Below are 23,437 nucleotides of genomic sequence, written 5' to 3'. Positions count from 1 at the left end.
TGCGGACCTCAGGGTCAGTCACAATAGGACCGAAACCAGAACAGGGCAGAAAACCATCAGGATCAGACCTCACAGTTACTGGACTCTCACTAAAGAATGCAGAATCAGACTTAGAAGTAACTGATTCAACCAAGGTTATTAACAAGTCATGTTCAGGGGTATTAACAGGACAGGACAAATCTGATGTATGCACTGAACTAGACAGAGTCTCCACAACTTCCTCTGAACTGGACAGAGGTTCATCATTAACTATACTGGATTGGAGCTCCAAAAGAACTGCCAAACAAGTCAGTATTACAGCAACCCCCACTGAACTGGAAAAGACTGAGGAACTCACTGGACAGGAAGGGGACTCTAGAACCTCTGCCATACTGGACAGAGAACCAGAACTTTCAAAGATACAAGGCGGGACTTCAGAAACACTCACTAAACAGGACTGAAATTCTGAGACTTCTATTATTTCTACCAGAGAGTCAGAATTATCCATGCTACAGGGCAAGACTTCTAAAACATTCAGAGGACAGGGCTGGAGTTCCCTGGCTGCTACAACATCAGACAGGGATTCAACAACATTAGCTAAATCAGACTGTGTACAGGGTAAGGCATCTAAAACACTTGCTGGCGAGGACAATGCTTCAATGGCTTCTGCTTCACTGGACAGAGATTCATCAAGCTTAACTAGAGTGGACTGTAATTCTAAGACAGCTGCTAAACAGGTGAATATTACTGCAACACCAACTGAAGTAAGCAGAGCCTATGAGTCCTCTGCTAGGGATCTTTAAACATCCAAAGTACAGGGTGAAGCTAAAAACTCTGCGACTTCAGCTTCACTGGCAGGATCGCTGAGCAATCCATGTTGCAGGGCAGAACCATAGGAGCACCTGTTGGACTGTATAATGATTCTGTGACCTGAGCTTCATTGGACAGAATTGCTGAGTAATTCATGGTACAGGGCGAATTTACTGGAACATTTTCTGGATAAGGCAATGATTCTGTAATTTCAGGTTCGCATAACAAAGGCTCTGAATCATTCACTGAACAAGAGCAAGGTGTTGAAACAGGAGGCCCAGAGCACAGAATGTGTGATGTTGGAACATTCAGATGCTTGGGCTCAACATTTCCCACACAGGGTTTCTGGGACTCAGAATCTGTAGGACTGAAGCAGTCAGCAACATATGGAGTGCATCTATTGGTATCTGCTGGATCACTTTGCTTGCAGGATGCAGAAAACAAATCAGAAGGAATTTGGTTATTTTTTTTCACAAAACACTTTGCAATCAATTTAACAAATTCCAGGGGTTCATACAAGACCTCCTCGTTTTCATCTGCAACTTCCTCAGCCCAAGTTCTCATATTGCTATCAAGCAGGTATAAGATAATAAACCGGGACTGCTGAAATGCTGTAGTTGATCTGAAGAAAGGACATGCATTCAAAATTTTGACATTCTGCAAGAAAGTCGAAAAATACTTCTTGCCTCCATTATAACGAGTTAGAGAAGCAAGGTGTACATCTCATCTTGGTTGTAGGGAAACAAGGCTAGCAGGTGATGTCATTGCTAGGGGCAACGGAGAGACAGAATCAACATTGGTTACTGACTCCCAGAGCGATCATTCAAGATCTCATTCCCTGCATCAATTAAAGGAGTCACAAACTCATGCACACACAGATTCATTTCAATCAAAGAAGAAGCAGACTCAATGCATGCATGCAAAATCATGTCACTCTTAGCAGTGTAAAATTCATAGAAATATTCTCATTTATTCTCCAGATCATAAATCAAAGCTTCAATTTCCCATATTTTAAATGGAGGATCCCATTCATTCTTGTCAGGAACTAAACAATTATTTTGGGCATAATTTACAGCTTGAACAGTCTGCAGGAAGCTAGCAGGAGTGGACTTGGCTTGGTTTACTCCTGACAGAGAATCAACTTGACTAACTGGATCATTACTAGGGTATTTCCTATTCTTAAAGAAATCTGTACTCTAAAATTCTTACAATAAAAAGCATACCATTCTATTCAGTATGTTCTCCTGTGCCCCTCTGTGCTGTTTCTGCCACTCCCTGATGCAATCCTGGCTTGTAATTGCCAGTTTTAAGCAGTGTTTACAAAAAAAAAAGACATGGCTTCTAACCAGAGTGTGATAGGCTGAGAGAAGCTAAGTCTGTGACTCACACAAAGCCTGCAGGGGGCATGGAGAGGGTGTGTATAGCTTCTATCCTATCACAAGCAGACCAGCACATTCCTACCTGAGTGCCTGAGCCCGACAAAGCCGTCAGAGGAAAGCAGATTAGATTATATAACAGAGATAATACAGCCACTGTGCAACTAGAAAAGGCTTGAGTAATCCAGACCACATTAGAACAGGTATAGGAACTTATAGGATAGAAGAAATAAGGCTGAAATTGTGTTACAGAGTCTCTTTAAGAATTTGCAGGACCTGCAACAATTGTTTCACTGCAGGATATGAAAATTCTCCTTGCTGCACAAAAAATGTGATTTGTTCAATACTCTGTAAAATTTCCTCATAAGAATATTTAAACAAAAATCGTTATCCTCCCTGGCTAGCAAGGAAAGTTCATTGGTAGTTTCATAAGTCCATTTAACTCCCATGAATGACAATTGAATTTCATTATCTGCTAATGACAGAGTCTGACTATGGGTCTGATGCACAGTTGCTATGGGCAACGACACTGCTGGTTGTGAACATTTTCTGGAATGTTTACGTTTACCTCTATTCAAGACTTTAGACTTTGCTGCACTGGGTGCGTGTGACTTCAAAGATGGAACAATACTTTTAGTGGAATTGCTTGCATACAGAATGCTTTTAAAGAGAACCAGAGAGGAGGACAGAAAAGCTTTTATACATACCTGGGGCTTCCTCCAGCCCCATACGCACGGATCGCTCCCACGCCGCCGTCCTCAGCTGCCTGGATCCGCCGGTACCGGGTCCCATCATTACCGCCAGTAGGCCGGCGGACGCGGCCAATTCTCCGCATCACAGGGGCTCCCTCCATACACTTACGCTTGCTGCTGCCCACTACGCAGCCGTAATGCGTAAGGGTATGGAGGGAGCCCCTGTGATGCGGACAATTGGCCGCGTCCGCGGGAAGTGACGGGACCCGGTAGCGGCGATAGAGGAAGCGGAGGATGGCGGCGTGGGAGCAATCCAGGCTTATGGGGCTGGAAGAAGCCCCAGGTATGTATAAAAGCTTTTTCTATTTTCAGGCTCCATTCCTCTCTGGTTCCCTTTAAAACCTGCTTAAGACATATTTGATTGACTAGCAATCAGGAGTTCATTGAGAGGATATGATAATGGGGATATTCTTAACCAGTTATGGATCACAAAAGCTATAAATTCTAGAGGCTTTTCTCTCAGAGTAGTGTGATTCAAAACATCAACTGCCCAATCAAAAAGTTTGTCTTTGAATGGAGTGTAAACTATCTGATCAGCCCAGGTAGAAAAAGGTGTAGCCTGAAAATCTGGGTTTAACAAAAATTTAACCAATTCTGGCAACAATTTGCTTGCTGTTTCACCATCAAGCTTTTCAATTCTTTGAAAAAACAAGGAACCATAACTCAATGTGTCAGACTCAGAGCCCTCCTTCATGTGAGTTTGTGTATGGCCCGATATAATGTAATGCTTGGGGGGGTATACTTTCTGAGTCAGCCTGTGGGCTCAAGACTATGTAGCTGGGTAATGGAAGAGGCTACACATGTGGCCACAGGAGTAATGAACAAGGGAGCAAGATTGCCCAGAGCAACTGCAGCTCTGGGCCGTCTATCATGCTAGATGCTATGTGATACAATACACAACAGACGTAGTCGGTAACAGGCTTGGGTCATACACGATAGATCAGATGGCAGTGGTACAGTGGACTAGACAGGATCAAAGTCGGTAACAGGCTTAGGTCATAGGGCTGCGGTACAAAGGACTAGGCGAGAGAATGGTCAGTAAAGCTAAGGTCGTATCTAAGTCAGTCTGGCAGTCGCATTGCAATACATTCATTGAGTAATGAAAGTCGCATTAATAGACAATGGCTGCTTAGTGCGACGCCGCACTAATCCTCAGGCTGAGTAACAAGACAAACAACAGTCAGATAGACGGAATGCTTTGCCAATCTAGTCACTGCCCCAGCGACCGCAAACATCCACACTGACATAGACAAGACAAACAGGTAGGAGCATAACTAATGGCAACCGCTGCTTTAGCTACGTCCTCAGGAACAAGGAAAGAAGGATAACTACCAGTCACCAGCGTGGTGAAGGCAGTCTCCAAATAGCAGGATAGTGGACTTCACTGCCCCCCCCCCCCCCCCCCCCCCCCTGCGGGTTCAGCAAATATCCAGCAGGCATGGAAATACAAAACAAGGCAATGCACAATACTTTCACAGCATGGACCCAGCAACAACTCAGGAAGCTGTACGCTATGTCGGGCAGAGTCTGAAATGGGAGGCAGACTTTTATGTGGACATCAGCCAATGAATTCAGGCATGCAAATTCCTGCACAGCTGAATCCTGAGCTGCTCTGAACTGCAGAGTGATTGCAAATGACAATGAGACTTTAATGCAAATGCACACCCGAATGCAAGCAGATAAGTCAGAACTGCCCAGTTGCAGTTCCAGTGCAACCAACAGAAAATGCTACTGGAGAGATCCTGACAGGTGGAGTGTATATATGTGTACATATATATATATATATATATATATATATATATATATATATATATATATATATATATACTGTATATATATATATAATATACACACATACCCATACTTACATACACACATAAACAAAATGTAACACTTGGGAGGTCGGCATTGGTAACACTTGGGAGGTCGGCAGGGTATCTCCGCCGCTGCCACCGCCGCTGCCGCCATTCCCTGCACCCAGCCTGGCTTCCTACTCTCGGCGACTAACATGCCGAGAGCAGTCTTGTCATTTGCACATAGGTTAGCTGTCTCGCACGGGCGCACACGGAGACAGGACCTTTATCTTAGTAGAAGGAGCATCAGCTGACCTGCCGGTCGGCTGACGTCAGGGATGACGCTCGCCGCTCGGATTGGCGGAAATCCGAGGTGGGAGTGGCTGAGAGTCTCCCTCTTCCTCTTAAGTCTTCGCTTGTCATTCGGTCTTCGTCTGCTGTTGTGAATACTTACGTGTTAGCGCTCAGACCTTAGACTAGATCCCAGGTGTTGAAACCAAGGACTTCACACGTAGACTAGGAATTGTTATTTATTACCTCTGTATGATTCTGGCTAAATCTCTGACCTTGCTTCCTGTTTAACGTTTCTGTACTTCTGCCTATCTGACTAGTTGCTGAACCTCTGCCTGTTACCCGTTATCCCTTTGTCTCACAATTCTGTACTGATACTTACCTCTCTGCTGCTGAACCTTGCCTGTCTGACCACTCTGCCCTCACCAGTGGGCTTAGCCTCTGGTGAGGGATTCTTAGTATCACATCACCTGCTCCTCAGGTGATCATTACTTGCAGTATTGTTTGTAACTCCTGGTCCTCAGGTGTCCACTAGACTGCAGTATAGTCTGAATCACCCGCTCCTCGGGAGATTCCATCAGCATCACCAGTTGCTGGGGCTTGTTCTCTGTGTACTAATAGTACCTCACCAGCCCCTCTGGTGAGGTCTCGCCGAATTACAGTTACAGTCTGTGTATTATAGTACCTTACCAGTCAGTCCCTCTGGTAAGGTCTTGCAAAACTAATAGTTACGGTTGCACCAAGCACTACACTCTTAGCACCCTTTAGCTATACTAGTATTATTGGTGATTCTGCAGATCACCACATAATCAGGTATAGCATCTGCATTATTGGTGATTCTGCAGATCACCATATAATCAGACATCTGAGTTGCTACACCCAACCGTTACAGAATAGCAGTCCATACTTATCATGGATACACTGGTCAGTCACGTGGAAGGCTTAGTGACGACTGTTGACCGATTATCTCTCTTGGTCAGCACTCAACAGACCCAGATTTCCCAACTATCTAAGGCTTCTGCAGATCACCATATAATCAGACATCTGAGTTGCTACACCCAACCGTTACACAAAATCAGTGTATATATATATATATATATATATATATATATATATATATATATATATATATATATATATATATATATATATATATATATATATATATATATATATATATATATGTATGTATATATATATATATATATATATATATATATATATATATATATATATATATATATATACATATATTTATATACATATATTTAGTTATGTGAGGTGTATTTGTATTTTCCAGAGAATATTGATTTAGTTTTAAACTTTACGTAGATGTAAACTATAACTATGGTAAGTATGTTTGTAAATGTTATCATATGGTAAGTATGTTTGTAAATGTTATTATTCACTGGGCAGTGGGCACCCACATTTTCCATTGGGGACCCATGCTTGTCAAACAATATTTAACATGAGAGTCAATAACGGTGCCCTTTTTGTCCACTTGCCTCATGCACCCAAATTTCCGGCTTCCACACCTGAGTGCGGCCATGGCCATACTCAACACAGACACAACACAGCAGTGGCGTAGCTAAGGAGCTGTGGGCCCCGATGCAAGTTTTACATTGGGCCCCCCAAGCACTCTATACATAACAATTGATATGGCGCACCAAAGCCTGCCAATGACAACTACAGTGTCAGAGGTGCAAGAAGGGGATGGGGAACAGTTTGTTAATGATTACCACTATTCATAGCAGCTATAGAAGTGATTATTATAAGCACAGGACCAATAGAGAGCTAATACAGTAGTTGAGGGAGGGCCCTTTGGGGCCCCGATGAGCAGAGCAGGGACAAGGTCCTCCAGCACCCAAGGCTGAGACACCAAAGTGCGCCCCTCCATCCCTCCCACCCCGGCCGTCACACACTGATTGCTATTAGACTAAGAGGGCCACAGGGCCCACAACCTCCCAAACACCTTAATATCTAGTTATCTAGCTTGCAGTCACTGGCATGTATCCCCTTTTCTTATTTATTTCTGCTTCAAACACAATTAGGAATGACAGCTGAATGAATTGTGCGCCCCCTCCTACACTGCGCCATGAGGCTGGAGCCTCTCCAGCCTATGCCTCGGCCCGGCCATGCCGATGAGGTTGCAACCTCTGCAACCCCTATTGCTACGCCCCTGCAACACAGTGCGTTTTTAGTTTTCAGGTAAACACACGGGTGTCAAGCTTTGTAATAAGATTCATTGTAATAACATTTATATTTTTTATATGCCTAAACTCTGACCTTTTAAATATTTTAGTCAGTTTCATTCCTCTTGAGCTTTAATTAGCCAAAACACTTCCTTCTACTTGGATGGTCTAGCCTGCATCCCAATAGTTGTCCTTTTTTCTTCAATCATGGAGTGATCATTACTAGACATCTAAATTGGTTCTAAGGGGATGATTCCTACTAATAGAGGAGTGGACAATTACAGTGTCAATGGATTCTCTCATCTCAGATCATCAGGCATGGACCACAGGTTTAAAATGTATGTTTTGGACCTTGTGGACTGGTATTGTACATTGCATGGAACTCCAAGCTTTTAGACTTCATATTTCCTATGGAATACCAGCCTGCATAGGGAACAAGGGATTATAAATCTTAGCAGGCCAAGGTCATCACACTTTTTTGTATTTATTTGTTTTTGTGGATTTCAGGTATGATTATTTATATTCTTTTTTCTTATATCGTGCTTGCAGAGTCATTGACTAGAAGGATTTCTTCTGTTGAAGATTCCCATTGGTCAGTGCATAAACCAAAAGCAAACAATGGTAGCAAATTCTAAGATCCTTTTTTTAGCCATAATAGCAGAGTAAGGGCCCGTTCAGATCACAAATGCGGATGGCCATGCGTGCGGAACGCGTGCGGACCGCAACGCGTTCGAACGCATGGCCATCCGCGTTTGTGTGCGTTGCGTGGCTGATCCCATCACTGAAAAGTGAATGGGACAGCCACACGTTTTGTCAAAATCTGCGTGCAGCATGCGTTCCCGGACCGCACAGGACCGGGATGCATGCAGTGTGAACATCAGACAGTGCACTCTATGCACTGTCTGATGTCATGCGTGTCAGCCTCCTGCACGCGTTTCCAAAACGCGGCTGGAAACGCGTGCAGTGTGAACGGGCCCTAATAGAAAACCTCAGCTTAACCTTCCTGCCGTTATAAAAATTTGCTGCGCACGGCAGGGAGGGTGTTTTTTTGCATTATTCTTTTTTGTTTAGCATGTAGCTAGCCTAGCGCTAGCTACATGCTTCCCCCCTCCCTGCGGCGTCCCCCCGAATGCACCGATCGCCGCCGGCGCATATACCCATCCGGAAATCCCGTTCTGAATGGGATTTTCATGAGGGCTTCCCCCGTCGCCATGGCGATGGGCACGATGACGTCATCAACGTCGTCGACGTCGTGACGGCAGAGGGAGTCCCGAACCACCCCTCGACGCTGCCTGGCACTGATTGGCCAGGCAGCGCACGGGTCTGGGGGGGCACCCTCTGATGCGGCGGGTTGCGGCGAATCGGCGCGGAGCGGCGGCGATCGTAAGTTACACGCAGCTAGCAAAGTGCTAGCTGCGTGTAACAAAAAAAAATTATGCAAATCGGCCCAGCAGGGCCTGAGGAATCCTCCGCGGCAGGTTACCCCGAGCTGAGCTCGGGATAACCGGCAAGGAGGTTAAGCAACTTTGAATCTGCTGACAGGACTCACTGTTGGTCTTTTGATCTCACCAGTGGGAATCCTTCTCAGGGACGATTCACATTGGTTTAATCACTGTTCCGATGGGAAGCCGTAGGATGATGTCGTTTTAATCAGTGATATAATGATGCCTCAACCAATTACCAGAAATAGTGACATAGCAATAGGGGATGCAGAGGTTAAGACCAAAATATTGACCCTGGACCCGAGGGGCCCACTTGAGGCCCTCCTCCAGTCACTGAGTTAGCTTTTTGTTGGTACCGTATTGGTGATGGTCATGACCATGTCTTTATGTACTTTTAACAGTGGTAATCATTAACAAAACATCCCTTTTCCTTCACTTCCATCTCTTGAACAGTGGGTGACCTTGGAAAACCAGTTTTGGGGAACTATATCACGCAGTTATTATACATACAGTCCTGGTGGGGGACCGTGTCAAATTTGCTCTGGGGCCCATGGCTCTGTAGCTACACCACTGAAGCTACTAGTAATGTTGAATAACACTGTAAATACAGAGATGAGCAAGCAGTTGAACTTGCAGTTGGACCATCTCAGAAATGGGCGCAGGAAGGCCGTGTAAGATGTGTGACCATGGATGTGTTCCAAAACTGCAGAAGATAGTGTGTGAAATTACCACACAGAATATGAGCCCAAAGAGATTTAAGGGGAAATGTCACAACCACATATGACCCAGCTAAGCAGCAACTTAACATAGTCTGTCAGGGTTAGTGTGGAAGGATTTTTAGAGTTTTTATTTTCTTATGTTGTATTTTGTATTATAGTAAATTAGTTTGGTGAAATACATAAAAATACTAAAAATCAGGAACGAGGTAAAAAAATGTACACATCACTGTAGGTTTTCTGTGAGTTTATCATTTTAAGTTTGTATGGTAATTTAATGAGTATTACCTTATTTTATACTGACTTTTAATGACTCAATCGTCTATACAGAATACAGCAACGCTAAACAACTTCAGTGAGGAAAATATTTAATCATATTTTTACAGAAACAAATTCCAATGGTATGAATAAACTGATGGTCAAAAATGTCATGTGCAATATTTCCCGCTGTCTTGTTTTACGCCACTTAGAGGTTCTATAAGAAAAAGAAAAAATACATTTACCAAAATTGTAACTACTTATGTACCAAAAACTAACAAGATTATCATCACTTAGGCCCCGTTCACACTGCACGCGTTTCCAGCCGCGTTTTGGAAACGCGTGCAGGTGGCCGACACGCACGACATCAGACATTGCATAGAGTGCAATGTCTGATGTTCACACTGTATGCGTTCCGGACCTGTGCGGTCCGGGAATGCATGCTGCACGCATTTTTTGCCAAAACGCATGGCTGTCCCATTCACTTTTCAGTGATGGGATCAGCCACGCAACGCATACAAACGCGGATGGTGTGCGTTCGTACGGGTTGCGTTCCGCGTGCGTTCCCGTCCGCGTTTGTAATGTGAACGGGGCCTTAGAGTATTTCTAAAGATGTGTCCCACGGAAAAGGACTTTAATGTATTTATTGTACTTGTTCCATAGCTTGTCTTTGCATAATGCTGTATAGATGTCTGATAGCTAGAAAACAGTAGCCTTATACTTACGGTGTTGATCCACCCAAGGTAAGCGGACACTCTGGTGAACACGGTGGGCTTGCGGACGGCATTGCATCCAAGAGAGGACACAAAGCTAGCAATACCATGGACCTGGTACACACCATTGACTGGGCAGTTCAGAGGTCCACCAGAATCACCCTATTAAACCAATTTAAAATGATTACTAAGATTTATTCTTCTTTTGCAGCAGAAACTCTATAATAGGAGTGTTACCATTTAAAAGCTACATTAAAGAGGAGCTGTTAGGTATAAGGTCTCAGAGAAAATAAACACATATATCAGTAGCTAAAGATTGGCTGTACTTACATTACATATGCATTTCACTGTCCACGTTTGGATTTCACAGAATTTGTATATAGTATATGCAGAGATAGATGCTCCTGACAGCTCATGGCAGGCTCCATGTTTTTCTGTCAAATGTGTCGTCATGTCCTGCCTGCTTCCTGATCACAGATAAGCTTGTACTTGAACAACACATTGTGCAGTGAATATTAATGAGCCATGTGGCTAGGAACAATAGCTGACTCCTGCAGTGTACTCTGCCCGAGATTTATCAGTGCTACGCGATTACAAGCTGCTGTAACGTCTCATTAGCAGCCGAGGGGAGAGCCCCAGAATGCTTTGCAGTATGGTATGCGGCTTGCGTCTTCTTAAGAATAACAGACTTGCTGATAAGCACACATCAAAGGTAACTGAGATTTTTATCTTCACTAATTGCTTTTGGGCTTCCTTCTAAACTGTTTAACACAGGAGAATAGAGGTTTAAATTAGCTTCTGCAGCCTGACAGTTACTCTTTAAAAAAAAGTAAACTTTCAATATACGAAAATATACTGTAATATCTTCTTCAGGCTTCCCCCCATGGTTAACATAGTACCCGACTATAGTGTTATCTTTTTAAGAATGAATAACATATAGTAAAAAATGGCAACAGAATAAAGATGGTACTTACATTGCAGCCAGCCTGGACTCCATTGCCACCAGCGCACACCATAGTGGTCTTCACAGTGCTGCCCCAGTACAATAAACCAGAGCAAGTTGAATGGGCGACAACGGGCAGAGGAGCCTGTTGGAGGATTGCAGGCAGAGGTCCACCAGCTGTGTGGTTAAGTGGGAAAAATGAAAATTAAAGAATGCAACTACAACCAAAAATAGCAAACCTGACAAATTACAGGTTAGTTAAAATATAATGTATGTTAACTGAGATAATTTCAACATGTGTCTAACATCTAAACCATACCTGAAGTGGTATGTTTGGTGAAATTTGCCTTCTTAAAACAGAAGGAAACTTGCAATAATTTAGCTGTAAGTGAACATTCGATATTCACTTATAGCTGAATTATTGCAAATTTCCTTCTGTTTTAAGAAGGCAAATTTCACCAAGAATTGCTTATTAGTAGGAGGACTTTTTGGTCTCTTTTATCTCCCTATACATTCCTAGTGGTTTGGGTCACCCCGAGCTGCTTGTTTACTCTGAGGTGGTATGGAAACACATAAAAAGGAGACACCAATAGGCACTTGTGTTTTAGTATATTAGTGTTCACCAGGAACTAGAGCAATAGAATAATGCAGTCTGAAAGAAAACTAATTACGTTGTTTCCACACGCCAGTCTTGGGTCTCATCTTGGGTGTTGTCACTCTCCCAGAGGGAAGGTCAATAAACGCCCCAACTACCAGCAAGGTGAGTATCATTACTTCGATGTAGGGGGCACCAACAAGAACAAAAAACTAAAAGACAGTATTCTTTAGGTCATATAATAGTGTCAGAATTCAATGCAAAGGTCAAACATTTTTGGAGGCTCTCTGGTGACCATTGCATTGCATTCTGACACTATTATATGACCTGAAGAAGCAGGCTTGCCCCATGAAATGCATTGTCCTGTGTATTAACATAAACGGTTTTTAAATGATATGCTTGTTTCCTTGTAGGAGGTAAGCAACCACCCCTCCTCCACTTTTAATCTGTTTCTAATTCTTGATGGCGCCTCCTACCTCTAATTATGCAATGTATATCTATCTATCTATCTATCTATCTATCTATCTATCTATCTATCTATATATATATATATATATATATATATATATATATATATATAGTTATATATATATACACAGTATATATATATAGTCAGTGGGCGGCACAATGTCACTTGCTGCTGCCATTTACAGTCTGTAGCAGAGAACACTAAAAAGAAGACTTGAGTAGTTTTTGCCAAAATAAAAAAGTGATTTTAGATCAAATAAAAACAAGATAAAGAACTAAATAAAATTCATGAGAAGTATCCAGTCTCAGGGCTCTTATATGTGTATCACTTTTTTACATAAAACCTGTTTTCTTTTTAGACTACTGTTGATTAGTGTGTCGTCATGTGAATATGATGTTTGACTTAATGCTAATTGTTTATTGCACAAGAAGGTTTTAGTGTGTTTACTGATTTGTATAATAAAGGATACACTGTATTGCATACTTAAACGTTTTTTTGTAAATTAATCATCGATTTATTGGGTTGGTACCCCGCCACTTTTACACTATGTTCTCCTATGGCCGGGGACCTTTCCATTTATAGTATAATGTAAGAAATGTGCTCTAGAGCTATGTTTACTAATATATTGGCAATGGTGGAGGCCTGCCTGTTAAACCGCACCTAAAGTGAGAGCGATATGGAGGCTGCAATTTTTATTTCCTTTTAAACAATGCAAATTGCCTGGCTGTCCTGTTGATCCTCTGCCTCTAATACATTTAGCCATAGACCATAAACAAGCATGCAGCAGATCAGATGTTTACCTGAAATCTGAGTAGATTAGTTTCATGTTTGTTTTAGTTGTGTAATTCAGACACTACCAATGAACGATCAACAGGATGGCAGGCAACTGGCATTGTTTAAAAGGAAATAAATATGGCAGCCTCCATATCCCTCTAACTTCAAATGTCCTTTAGTTTTCATTTCATGTACATGTGAGGTCCTAATCTCCTGTTCCTGTTGGATGCTCTCCTGGTGCCCTTACAGATTCTGCCTTCCCTGCAGGTTCAGTCAGTTCATTGTCTAAATACTGTCATAGCAGTATTTGATTAAAGGACCCAAAGTCACCCAAAGACCATCAGGAAGTACATAAAACCAGAAGTGATCTTACTGTGTGCCTTGCATGTGCTGCACAGCAGGACCTGGATATTCCAACTCCGAGATCTCTGCTTAGGTCATTTATCATTTTTCATGTGAATCTGTTACAGAAAATGTTATAGGAAACACTCACTGACGGTTCTTCCCCATCCAGTAATGGTGCAGTCATAGTTGTGAGCCAGGACATGACCATCAGCAGGCAGAGCTGCCAGTTGCACAACATTGTTAAGAGTGGCACTGCTAGCCAGGTGGAGGACGGCAACGTCAAAGCTAGAAGAAAACACACACAAAAAAATCATCTGTGGCTAACATTGTTATAAAACAAAAGCACGTGAATGTACAAAGAACCATATATGTAAGCTTGTGTTCTTAACTGTGCTGAATGTTTATCTTATAAGTAATAATGGCTAATAAGTAATTTGGCTCTAATAAAAATGCTGCCCCTGTTATCTCTGCGCCTGATGCAAGTGTTTCACCTTGCCTGATGAGAGAACCGGCTATGTGTTAATGTACTACAGCAGCAGCACAGTTGATGTCAGTTGTGGGTATGATTAAAAGATAATGGACTAAACATTGGATTTTCCTCAAAGCTGGTTAAGTTATTTTACTAACCAATACACTAAAAGCCCTTATAGACTACCGTATATACTCGAATACAAGTCGACCTTGTGTATAAGTCAACTCCAATATTCAACCCTCTTAAGCTGGAATTTTAATTGACTCAAGTATAAGTCTACCCGGCAAAGTTAATGGCTTCACTTTAGGCTCGGGGGGGTTAATGACTGCACTGAATACAGTATTGCAGCCATTAACCACTCCTGTTCCTTAAGTGCAGTCAGTAACTCCCCCAGGCCCCCAAGTGCAGCAATTATTCACTCCCTTTTATGCAGCCTAGTATTACCCTCCTGCCCCTTTCCTTGTTAATTGTTGTAGCCAGGACTTTCAGACCTGTGTTTTCTTGGCATCTCCTTTCCTCAAAGTATCACTTACACTGGGTAAATTGCTGCAAATGGGAATGTTACTATTTGTACACACATTACTCAGTGTCCTTAGTGTTGCCCATGACTCGTGTATAAGTCAACCCCTATACTTTTATGAAGTGAATCAGACCTAAATTTCTAGACTTATACTCGAGTATATACAGTAATACATACATTTTTATAAACATTAAAAACATGGCATGGCACTAGGAGCACTCCAGTTATCTTACAAAACACCAGCCATGCATTGCCCCATTGTTAATATACACTGTAGTTTTCAGAACTAGCTCCTGGTATATTACTAGTAACAGGTTTAGGAGAGGTTGGGAGGAGAGGCTGCTGAGTACTTTTTTTCCTCACTGTAAGGTTTAGGAATCCAGGGCCTGTATGCAATTCACTTTTTCTCCAATGTTTTCACCTAGGAGATAATTTTTCATCTTCTTTAAAAAATAACTTTTCAGCCCTTTGCAATTGAAAAAGTACGAAAAAGTAGATGAAAAATTACTGTGAAAATTATTTCCAGCACTTTTTTCACTTTTAGGTGGTTTAAAGGGCATTTTATTGACAAGTTTTGCATTTGCTTGCCAGAGTACGCTAGGCCTAAACTAACTGTACTGCTATGCCCTGCAGGAGTTAGCCCACATAAAATAGTTTGAATCTCAACAGGAGCGCCACAATTAGGTTTTTTTATGCCCCCAAAAAATGGAGACGTACCAGCAGCACCCCAAGCACACTCGATGCCTAGAAACCCCACAACTGTAAACCATGAGGAGAGCAGAGAAACGTAGACAGCCCCCTATTTAAATGATAAGATAATATTTATTTCAAAATTATGTAATCAGTGTCTTTACCCAGCAGCTACATTGTTAGAGTTCCAGTTCTCATGAATCTTGATGGCTGACACTGCAATGGCCTGTTCAGTTCCTTCACTCACGGTAATGTCATGGTCACCAAGCACAACACGGAAGGAGAGATCTCTGTTAACACAATAGAGAGATATATTTTATGTATTTCTGTTAACAAGGTTAGCTTTTCAGCATGCATGAATTGAGCTTTATGTTTCATGGAAGAAAATACCCTGTTCTTATCAGAATCCTATTAAACTGTTGAACTTCACCCAAAAGAACACAGTGGGTTTTCAACTAATCCCATACAGCTGCCTGGCACTTGCTAGCGATCGGTGCAGGCAGTAAAGAGGTGCCACCCCCCATTGGAGTCACATCTAGATTTATACATGTTCATATGCAACATGTTGCTTAAAGCCACCCCCCGTGGCACCTCTTTACCGCCCACAACGATCGCTAGCAAGTGCCAGGCCGCTCCACGGGATTTTTTTGCTGTTCTGTAATGCGAAACACACACTGCCATTCGGCTGCAATTTAATTGTACCTGAATGGTGGTTGCAGCTAGTAGATGAGATGCTAAACTATGATGTTCAGCCTTCCATCTGAAAGAGGCCTTAAAGTGCCCATGAGATGTCTTGCCACTGTTTAAGTACGTAAATATCAGCTTTCTACTGAAAACCTGCTTTAGACCCAAAGCACCTTCTGAGCCTAATAACTGGTCAGGAAGACCAGCAAGAAATATCCGTAACTCCACCTAGGTTTAAAGGCAGCTTGCTTTTATTGAATTTGTCACAATGAACAAAGCACAAAGGACTTTGCGCCCATCAGGAATCTGGGTAATTCCGCTTCAGATTTCCTGGTAAATATATACTCTTTCAGGTTGCAGGTTGTGTGAATGGCAAGTGTGTTGCATTATTGGTCAGGGTCAGGGAAACCACACGTCACACTCATGGGCAATAGTAACCATGCAAGCGGACATAGAGTCAAACCCAAAAAAAGGTGGTACTGAGTATTAGAGTGTAATGGATTTCAGGGGCAAACCGAGGATTTTCAAGGGGAGGGATTACTGAAAAATCTCCCTCAGCCACTCACAATACAGTATAATAATATGGTAGGACATCATACTGGGTACACATAATGCAATTTCTCGTCCGACCGACAACGGAATCGATCAGGAGCCGTTTGGATACAGATAATAATGAGGATAGCCAACATTGCTAATGAAGGAGAAAGGGAAGCATTCACACAGCAGAAGCACAGGGTTGTGCTCATACCTGACTCTGATAAGTCCCCCAGAGCTGCAACATGCTCTGTACACACACTGCTGCTCCATGCTCTGTACACATGCTGCTGCTCCATTCAAAGTCAACTGTAGCAGGGAAAGAAAGGGGACAGTGCTGTGAGATGCAGGATACCTACAGATATTCTGGTGCCTCAACTTGTGCCTGTCCCCGGACACCAGCCCTGGTCTGAGGGGGGATTCTGTGCAGCTGTAATCCACCCTGCATTTGCCTATGGACTTTGGGAGTACCTTGGGCCAGACAAGTAATGAACATTGGACATAAGAGATATTGCCCTGCAGTACCCTGGGCCATTTTATTACACTAAGGACCGCAGGCATTTTTATGAGCTCTGCTGAGGTTGAAGGTGTTTTGGGCCTCAGAAAAAAAGCATTCAGATATATATTGTATTTTACAGATATGCTCTTTTTTACTTTATGAAAACATGAGAAGCTGAGATAAATGAGCTCTATCATATCCATGGTGCCCTGCATCACCTGCAAATTGATAACTGAATTTACACAAAGTAATATGAATCTTAAAATGGTGTTCACTGCATACTGCAGCACGCTATTTATGAACAGAGGATATTGAGGTTGGCTTTGCTCCATTTGATCTGTCAAACTTTATGTACAAATCATAAAAATCCATGTGACACTTTTAAACATGAAGGTAGTCATGCACTGTACAATTTCTTTGCCAAATTAGACATTCAATCAGACAAAACATCTAGTTGATCATAAATTGAAGTAATTTAAACATTTTGAATCTATATTATGATTCATAAATCACGTCTTCTGAGTGTCATTAAGGGCTAATATCAGTTGAAAGATTGATCTGTAATGTTGGTCTTTAATCAGTCATAAAATAATCGATTGTGACATAGATTATAATATTGATTGTGATATCGATCAAATGATGGTTGAAAATAAAACTGAGTGATAATTGAATAGTGTATGGCCAGCTTTACTTCTAAATTGCTGTTTTTAGTAGAAGCTGGTTACTAATATTTCCTAAACATCTGTTCATCATTCCCTTTCTGATCAGTGTAAAGGTGGCCACACACGATACAATAAAATGATCCGATTTTACAGCAATTCGATGAAAACGATCGTATCTATCGAAAAAATCGAAAGCTTTTTTTTCATTCGACTGAAAAATCCGATCGGAATTCCCGTTTTTTTCGATTTCAATCGATCCGGAATGCCAGATATTTCTGTTCAATTTCTCTAAAGATTGTATGGTGTGTGTTGGATTGTAAGTTTATTAATAAACACACCATAGCAATTTTCTCAGAGTTTCCAATCATTTTTATCATAATTGGAGAAAAATTGAACATAGGTGTGTGGTACATTGGTCATATTTTTTAATTTGTTACAATCAGTCAGAAAAATTGATTGCAATTCTTAAATTGAACAGATATTTAAAAAATTGTATGGCCACCTTTACCCTTTTTTTTTAAGGATTTTTTTTTAACTTTAATTAGAGAACAACTGTAGTGTAAATAACATAATGAATACAATTGCTTATTGTTTACAATATTCATTTATAGATTATTTAGTCAGTGTTTGCCCCTTGTAAAATCTTTCCTCTTTCTGATTTAGTTTCTGAAATGTATCACTGGTGGTGACATCTTTAGTTCTGTCAGGTGATCTGTACAGAATGTTTGTTACTGAGAGTTCTATGCACAGAGGGAGATATTTCTTGCTTGTCTATTTGAAAAAAGCTGTTATTTCCCACAATGCAATGAGGTATACAGGCAGCAAACTGTCTGGCCCTTGGTCATGACATCACACAATGGGAGTGGTTTCACAACAATATCAGCCCTACAGACCCCCTGATGATCTGTTTGAGAAAAGGTTTTCCCATAGGAAAGGGGGTACCGGCTACTGATTGGAATGAAGTTCAATCCTTGGTTAAAGTTTCTCTTTAAGATCTTATTAAATGACTACAATATCTGTCTGTGAATGCTGTCTATACATTATTACCTGTCTACACAGTGAGCGGCAGTCAGGACGCGGTTGGCACGGATCAAGGAACCCCCACAGGTGTGGTACCAGTTGCCACCAGACAAATACTGAAGAGAGATCTAAACGGAGAATGATTAATCATTACAAAATCGAATGCAATATTGTATGAAGATATTATTGTTATTAATTTTTACTTAGCATGTTGACTTGATTGATACAAGATGGAAAATACACTGAATAACACCAAGGAGTATACATAGACAGCCATCACATAATATAATAGTCCATCAGTATACAATAAAGACAAATCTTACAGCGTCCGGGAGTGGGATTAACCAAGAGAAAACTATGAGATCATCCCTTTAGAGTAGAATGTCTATAAATTGCAAAAACTGACATGCCTCAATTCACTAAGCAGTTTAGACTAGTCTACTGATGGTTTTCAGTCTACTGATGGTTTGGTCAGTTGCATCAGAGGGGAATTCACTATTACGAAATGTTTTAGACCTGATTTTAGACCTGGTCTAAACCATTTGGTACTTAGGTGGGTAAAGCAGGGAAGTGATCAAAATATACAATTCACAAACAAGTAGCTATGCCTAATATCCTTCTCCTTTGATGAGCTCTCTTAACAATTAAACTCCTGCATAATTAATTCAAAAGGTTCCATCCTCAAATCTAAAATACCTCACAGAATGACTTTACCTACAGGAATCAGCTGGTCTAATCTCTGTCAGAAAAAGTGGGAGTGGTTACTCCTTGTTTGCCTTTGTGAATTGTGTAATTACTGAATGTTAGACCAGGTCTATCAACAGGTCTAAAACATTGCACCAACCCATCAGTAAACTAAAAACCATCTGTAGACTAGTCTAAACTGCTTAGTGAATTGAGGCCATACTAGCTGAATTATGCAAGATGATTTAACGACAATAATTTAAAGAAAACAAGGAAATAATAAGCACGGGGCATAAACCCCCTTCCGCTTGCCAGGCAATGATGAAATTATGACTATGGTAGAGATTTGATTGTGAGCCTCTCTAAGGGGCAGTTAGTGACATGACAGTAAAGCATGCAAAAGATGTCAGCACTATATAAATACTGAATAATAATAATCATTTTAATTGCTAACAAGATGCTATATATGCTACTAGCAATTTAATGACCAGGGGACTGTTTCCGTGGAGAGAAGTTCAATCCAGCATATCTAGCAAACAGAGGTGTAGCTAAGAAGCTGTGGGCCCCGGTGCAAGTTTTACATGGGGCCCCCAAGCACTATATACATAACAATTGATACGGTATACCACAACCACAGTGTCAGAGGTGCAGGACGGAGATGGGGAACAGTGTGTTAATGATTACCACTATTAAAAGCATCTATAGCAGGGGTCTCAAACTCAATTTACCTGGGGGGCCGCAGTAGGCAAAGTCAGGATGAGGCTGGGCCGCATAAGGAATTTCACAATCGCGGCGCATCGTCGCCTCTGCCCGCCCCTCTCACTCTTCTTTCTCAGAGAGGGGCGGAGAGAGGCGGCGATTGACGTCAGGAGGGGCAGAGCTAAAGCTGAAAGCTCTGCCCCTTCCAGGAAATGCCGACGGATTGCCCCCCGGGCGATTTGGGGGCTCTGCAGCCCTCGTTTAGCAGCGGGATGAGGCGTATTACTTGGGAGCAGTGAAGCGAACTATAAAGAAGCTTTTGCTGGCGAGGGCCACAAAATATTGTACCGAGGGCCGCAAATGGCCCGCGGGCCGCGAGTTTGAGACCCCTGATCTATAGAGTGAATATTATCAGCACAGGACCAATAAAGAGTGAACACTGTGGTTGAGGCAGGGCCCCTCTGGCCCAAGGGCCCCGATGTGGTCGCTACCTCTGCACCCCCTATTGCTACGCCACTGCTAGCAAATCTCAGCTGGAAAGGTCAATTTCAATAACAATTACAAAAATGTTTGTGTCAAAATAATATTTTCAATTATTTTTAGAAAGTGCTGTCACCTTTTAACTACTTCAAGACTGCTCCACGCCAATTGGTGTGGACGCGGCAGAAGCCCCAGGACCGCCTTACGCCGATTGGCGTAAGGTCCTTGGGGCGGAGTTTGCAGGGGATTGCGTGCGCCGATGCACGAGCATCCCCACTGAGGCACGCACATCCCAGCTCTGATGGTGGAGCTCCGGGAGTAAAATGAATATAAAAAATAAATAATAATATTTATTTACAAAATAATATCATAAGTATTTGTAAAAAAAAAAAAACATCTGGGGGGCGATCAGACCCCACCAACATAGAGCTCTGTTGGTAGGAAGAAAAGGGAGGGAGAATCACTTGTCTGCTGAGTTGTGCGGCCCTGCAGCGAGGCCTTAAAGCCGCAGTGGTCTATTTGTTATAAAATGGCCTGGTCTTTAACCTGGTTTAACACTGCGGTCCTTAAGTAGTTAAAAGCACAGCGGTCTTCACTAGGAATGGAAATTTTTTGAATTTACATTTGTGGATAAATGTTACAAGGCACTTAGCATTGATTTGTGATTCAATTTATGCTTCATGCCATTTTAATGATTCTAAAAATTGCCCAAATACTTTAGACGTTATACTTCACAAGCCTCAGATATGTGGCACTAATGTAAAGGTTTAGACTCACCTGCCATGGCCAGGCATTTGGAACAGAATCGGAACCTCCTACTACTCTTGCATTGTCTTCAAGAAATCTGAGATTTTCATCAGCACCGTGTCCTACGGGAAGAAAAGTGGACTCTAAACAATTGAAAATGTATAGTGTGACTTGCTTTAGAAAGCTATGGAAGCTGCCATCATAAGCTCCTCAAAAAGGAAGACGTTTTTCTTTAGTGCAAAATCTCTACATCTAATGACTTTGATTCACTCCTGGAACAAGCATACATATAAAAAATGTCTTCTTATCTCAGCAAGTGTCAATCCCCTTCACAGGTAAGATATTGCAGCTACATTTTCTAAGATGGTTCCCAGTCTTACTCCTTTCGCTACTTGGTGATATTGTAAGGGGGCAGATTTGATTGACAGAGCAGCTAACCACATACCATTGCTGTGATAGGAAATTGCAATGCAGTGGACAATAGAAATGGAGACACTCACCAAACACTGCATTGCTGCTCTCGCTAAGGGGGAGAAGGATCTAGAATCTAAGAAGAGGAGGACTGGAGAGGAGACCAGAAACAGCCTTCCTGGGGATGTGCGCAGGGGCATGTCTACTTATACAGGGCTTTTTTAAATGTACATAAAAAAGGTTTGGGTGAGTTTCTATTGTGATAATATGATCATTTAGTTGAATGAAAGGATAGGAAATTATGGCCCATATGCAATAAACTTTTTCTCCTGAGTTTTCTCCTAGGAGATCATTTTTATCTTCCCTTTAACCTTCCTGGCGGTAAGCCCGAACTGAGTTCGGGCTATGCCGCCGGAAGGCACCGCTCAGGCCCCGCTGGGCCGATTTGCATAATTTTTTTTTTGCTGCACGCAGCTAGCACTTTGCTAGCTGCGTGCAGTGCCCGATCGCCGCCGCTACCCGCCGATCCGCCGCAATTCCTCTCGCCGCGGCCGCCCCCCCCCCCCCAGACCCCGTGCGCTGCCTGGCCAATCAGTGCCAGGCAGCGCTATGGGGCAGATCGGAGTCCCCTCTGACGTCACGACGTCGATGACGTCGGTGACGTCATCCCGCCCGTCGCCATGGCGACGGGGGAAGCCCTCCAGGAGATCCCGTTCTTTCAACGGGATCTCCGGATCTCCGATCGCCGGCGGCGATCGGAGGGGCTGGGGGGATGCCGCTGAGCAGCGGCTATCATGTAGCGAGACTTTGTCTCGCTACATGAAAAAAAAAAAAAAAATTAAAAAAAAAAGATTTGCTGCCCCCTGGCGATTTTTTTGCAAACCGCCAGGAGGGTTAAAATAACTTTTCATCATTCCACAATTGAAAAAAGTACCCAAAACTTGGTGAAAAGGTGCTATCAAAATTATTTTGCGTAATTTCTTGCTTGCTGGTGGCTGAAAAAGCATTTGATGACTAAGGAATGAAAATATCACCTAGGCAAAAACTCAAGAGAAAAAGTGAATTGCATATGGGCCAATATATCTAATGCAATGAACAATATGCTTCCTGAACTTTCCAGGTTCTTTATAAAACTGTAGCCCCCACCTAATGGCTTTAAATGCAGTGATAATGGCGCTTACCACAAAGGACCAAGGCGGCGAGCACTAGGAGCCTCAGCATTGTGATCTGGCAGGGACGTATGTAAGGAAAGGAGAAACTTGGCACCGTCCTTTTATAGACAGATCCCACAACCTGGGAATTATTCCACATGTGACAGGCGATAACAGACTTGTTTTTTTACAAGTGGAAAATAATATTTACTGCTAAAAGTACTCACTGGATAAATTTAGACGAGTAAAGAGCAAAGTTCATTAGTCGTTACCCTTTCACAATCAAATTATTAAAGTTAGTAGTAAGGCGAGTGCACAGTGTGATGTGAGTACACAAAGGGCCTGGTTCTATTCACTTTTTCTACTAGGTGATATTTCACATCCTATCAATAAAATGCCTTGAAGGGCCCGTTTCCACTAGTGCGGTGCGAATCGCTGGGATTCCACCGCTGACAAAATCGCATGCGGATGCGATTCCGCATGCGATTTTTGCCGCGATTTCGCATGCGATTTCGCATAGGCAGGCTATCAGCGATTTTAACCATGTCACTGCCTGCCTCAATGTACATTAGTTTTAGTGCGATTTCGCACGCGAAATCGCGGCAAAAAACGCATGTGCGTTTTCCCCTATTAAATACATTGCCTGCGAATCGCCTGCATACCACACACAGGCGAATTCTGCAGGCCCTACCGTGCAGAAAAATCCTGCACAGAAAAACGCACCAAAAAACTGACA

General features: G+C 42.4%; 1 protein-coding gene across 1 annotated transcript; it reads right to left on the bottom strand.

Moving 5' to 3' along the window:
- Positions 1 to 9,702: 9,702 nt before the first annotated feature.
- Positions 9,703 to 22,810, bottom strand: LOC137545774 (chymotrypsin-like elastase family member 1). Its single transcript, XM_068267371.1, has 8 exons — positions 22,732 to 22,810; positions 21,170 to 21,261; positions 18,557 to 18,657; positions 15,295 to 15,420; positions 13,597 to 13,733; positions 11,297 to 11,442; positions 10,335 to 10,484; positions 9,703 to 9,826 (listed from the first exon to the last, which is right to left on the bottom strand). Exons 1-8 carry the CDS (start codon positions 22,769 to 22,771, stop codon positions 9,818 to 9,820), a joined length of 801 nt encoding a protein of 266 aa, XP_068123472.1. The 5' UTR covers positions 22,772 to 22,810; the 3' UTR covers positions 9,703 to 9,817.
- Between the last annotated feature and the right edge of the window lie 627 nt (positions 22,811 to 23,437).

Source organism: Hyperolius riggenbachi, chromosome 2, assembly GCF_040937935.1.
Source record: "Hyperolius riggenbachi isolate aHypRig1 chromosome 2, aHypRig1.pri, whole genome shotgun sequence".
NCBI classification, from domain to species: domain Eukaryota; kingdom Metazoa; phylum Chordata; class Amphibia; order Anura; family Hyperoliidae; genus Hyperolius; species Hyperolius riggenbachi.
This window is presented reverse-complemented; position numbering and strand designations above follow the sequence as displayed.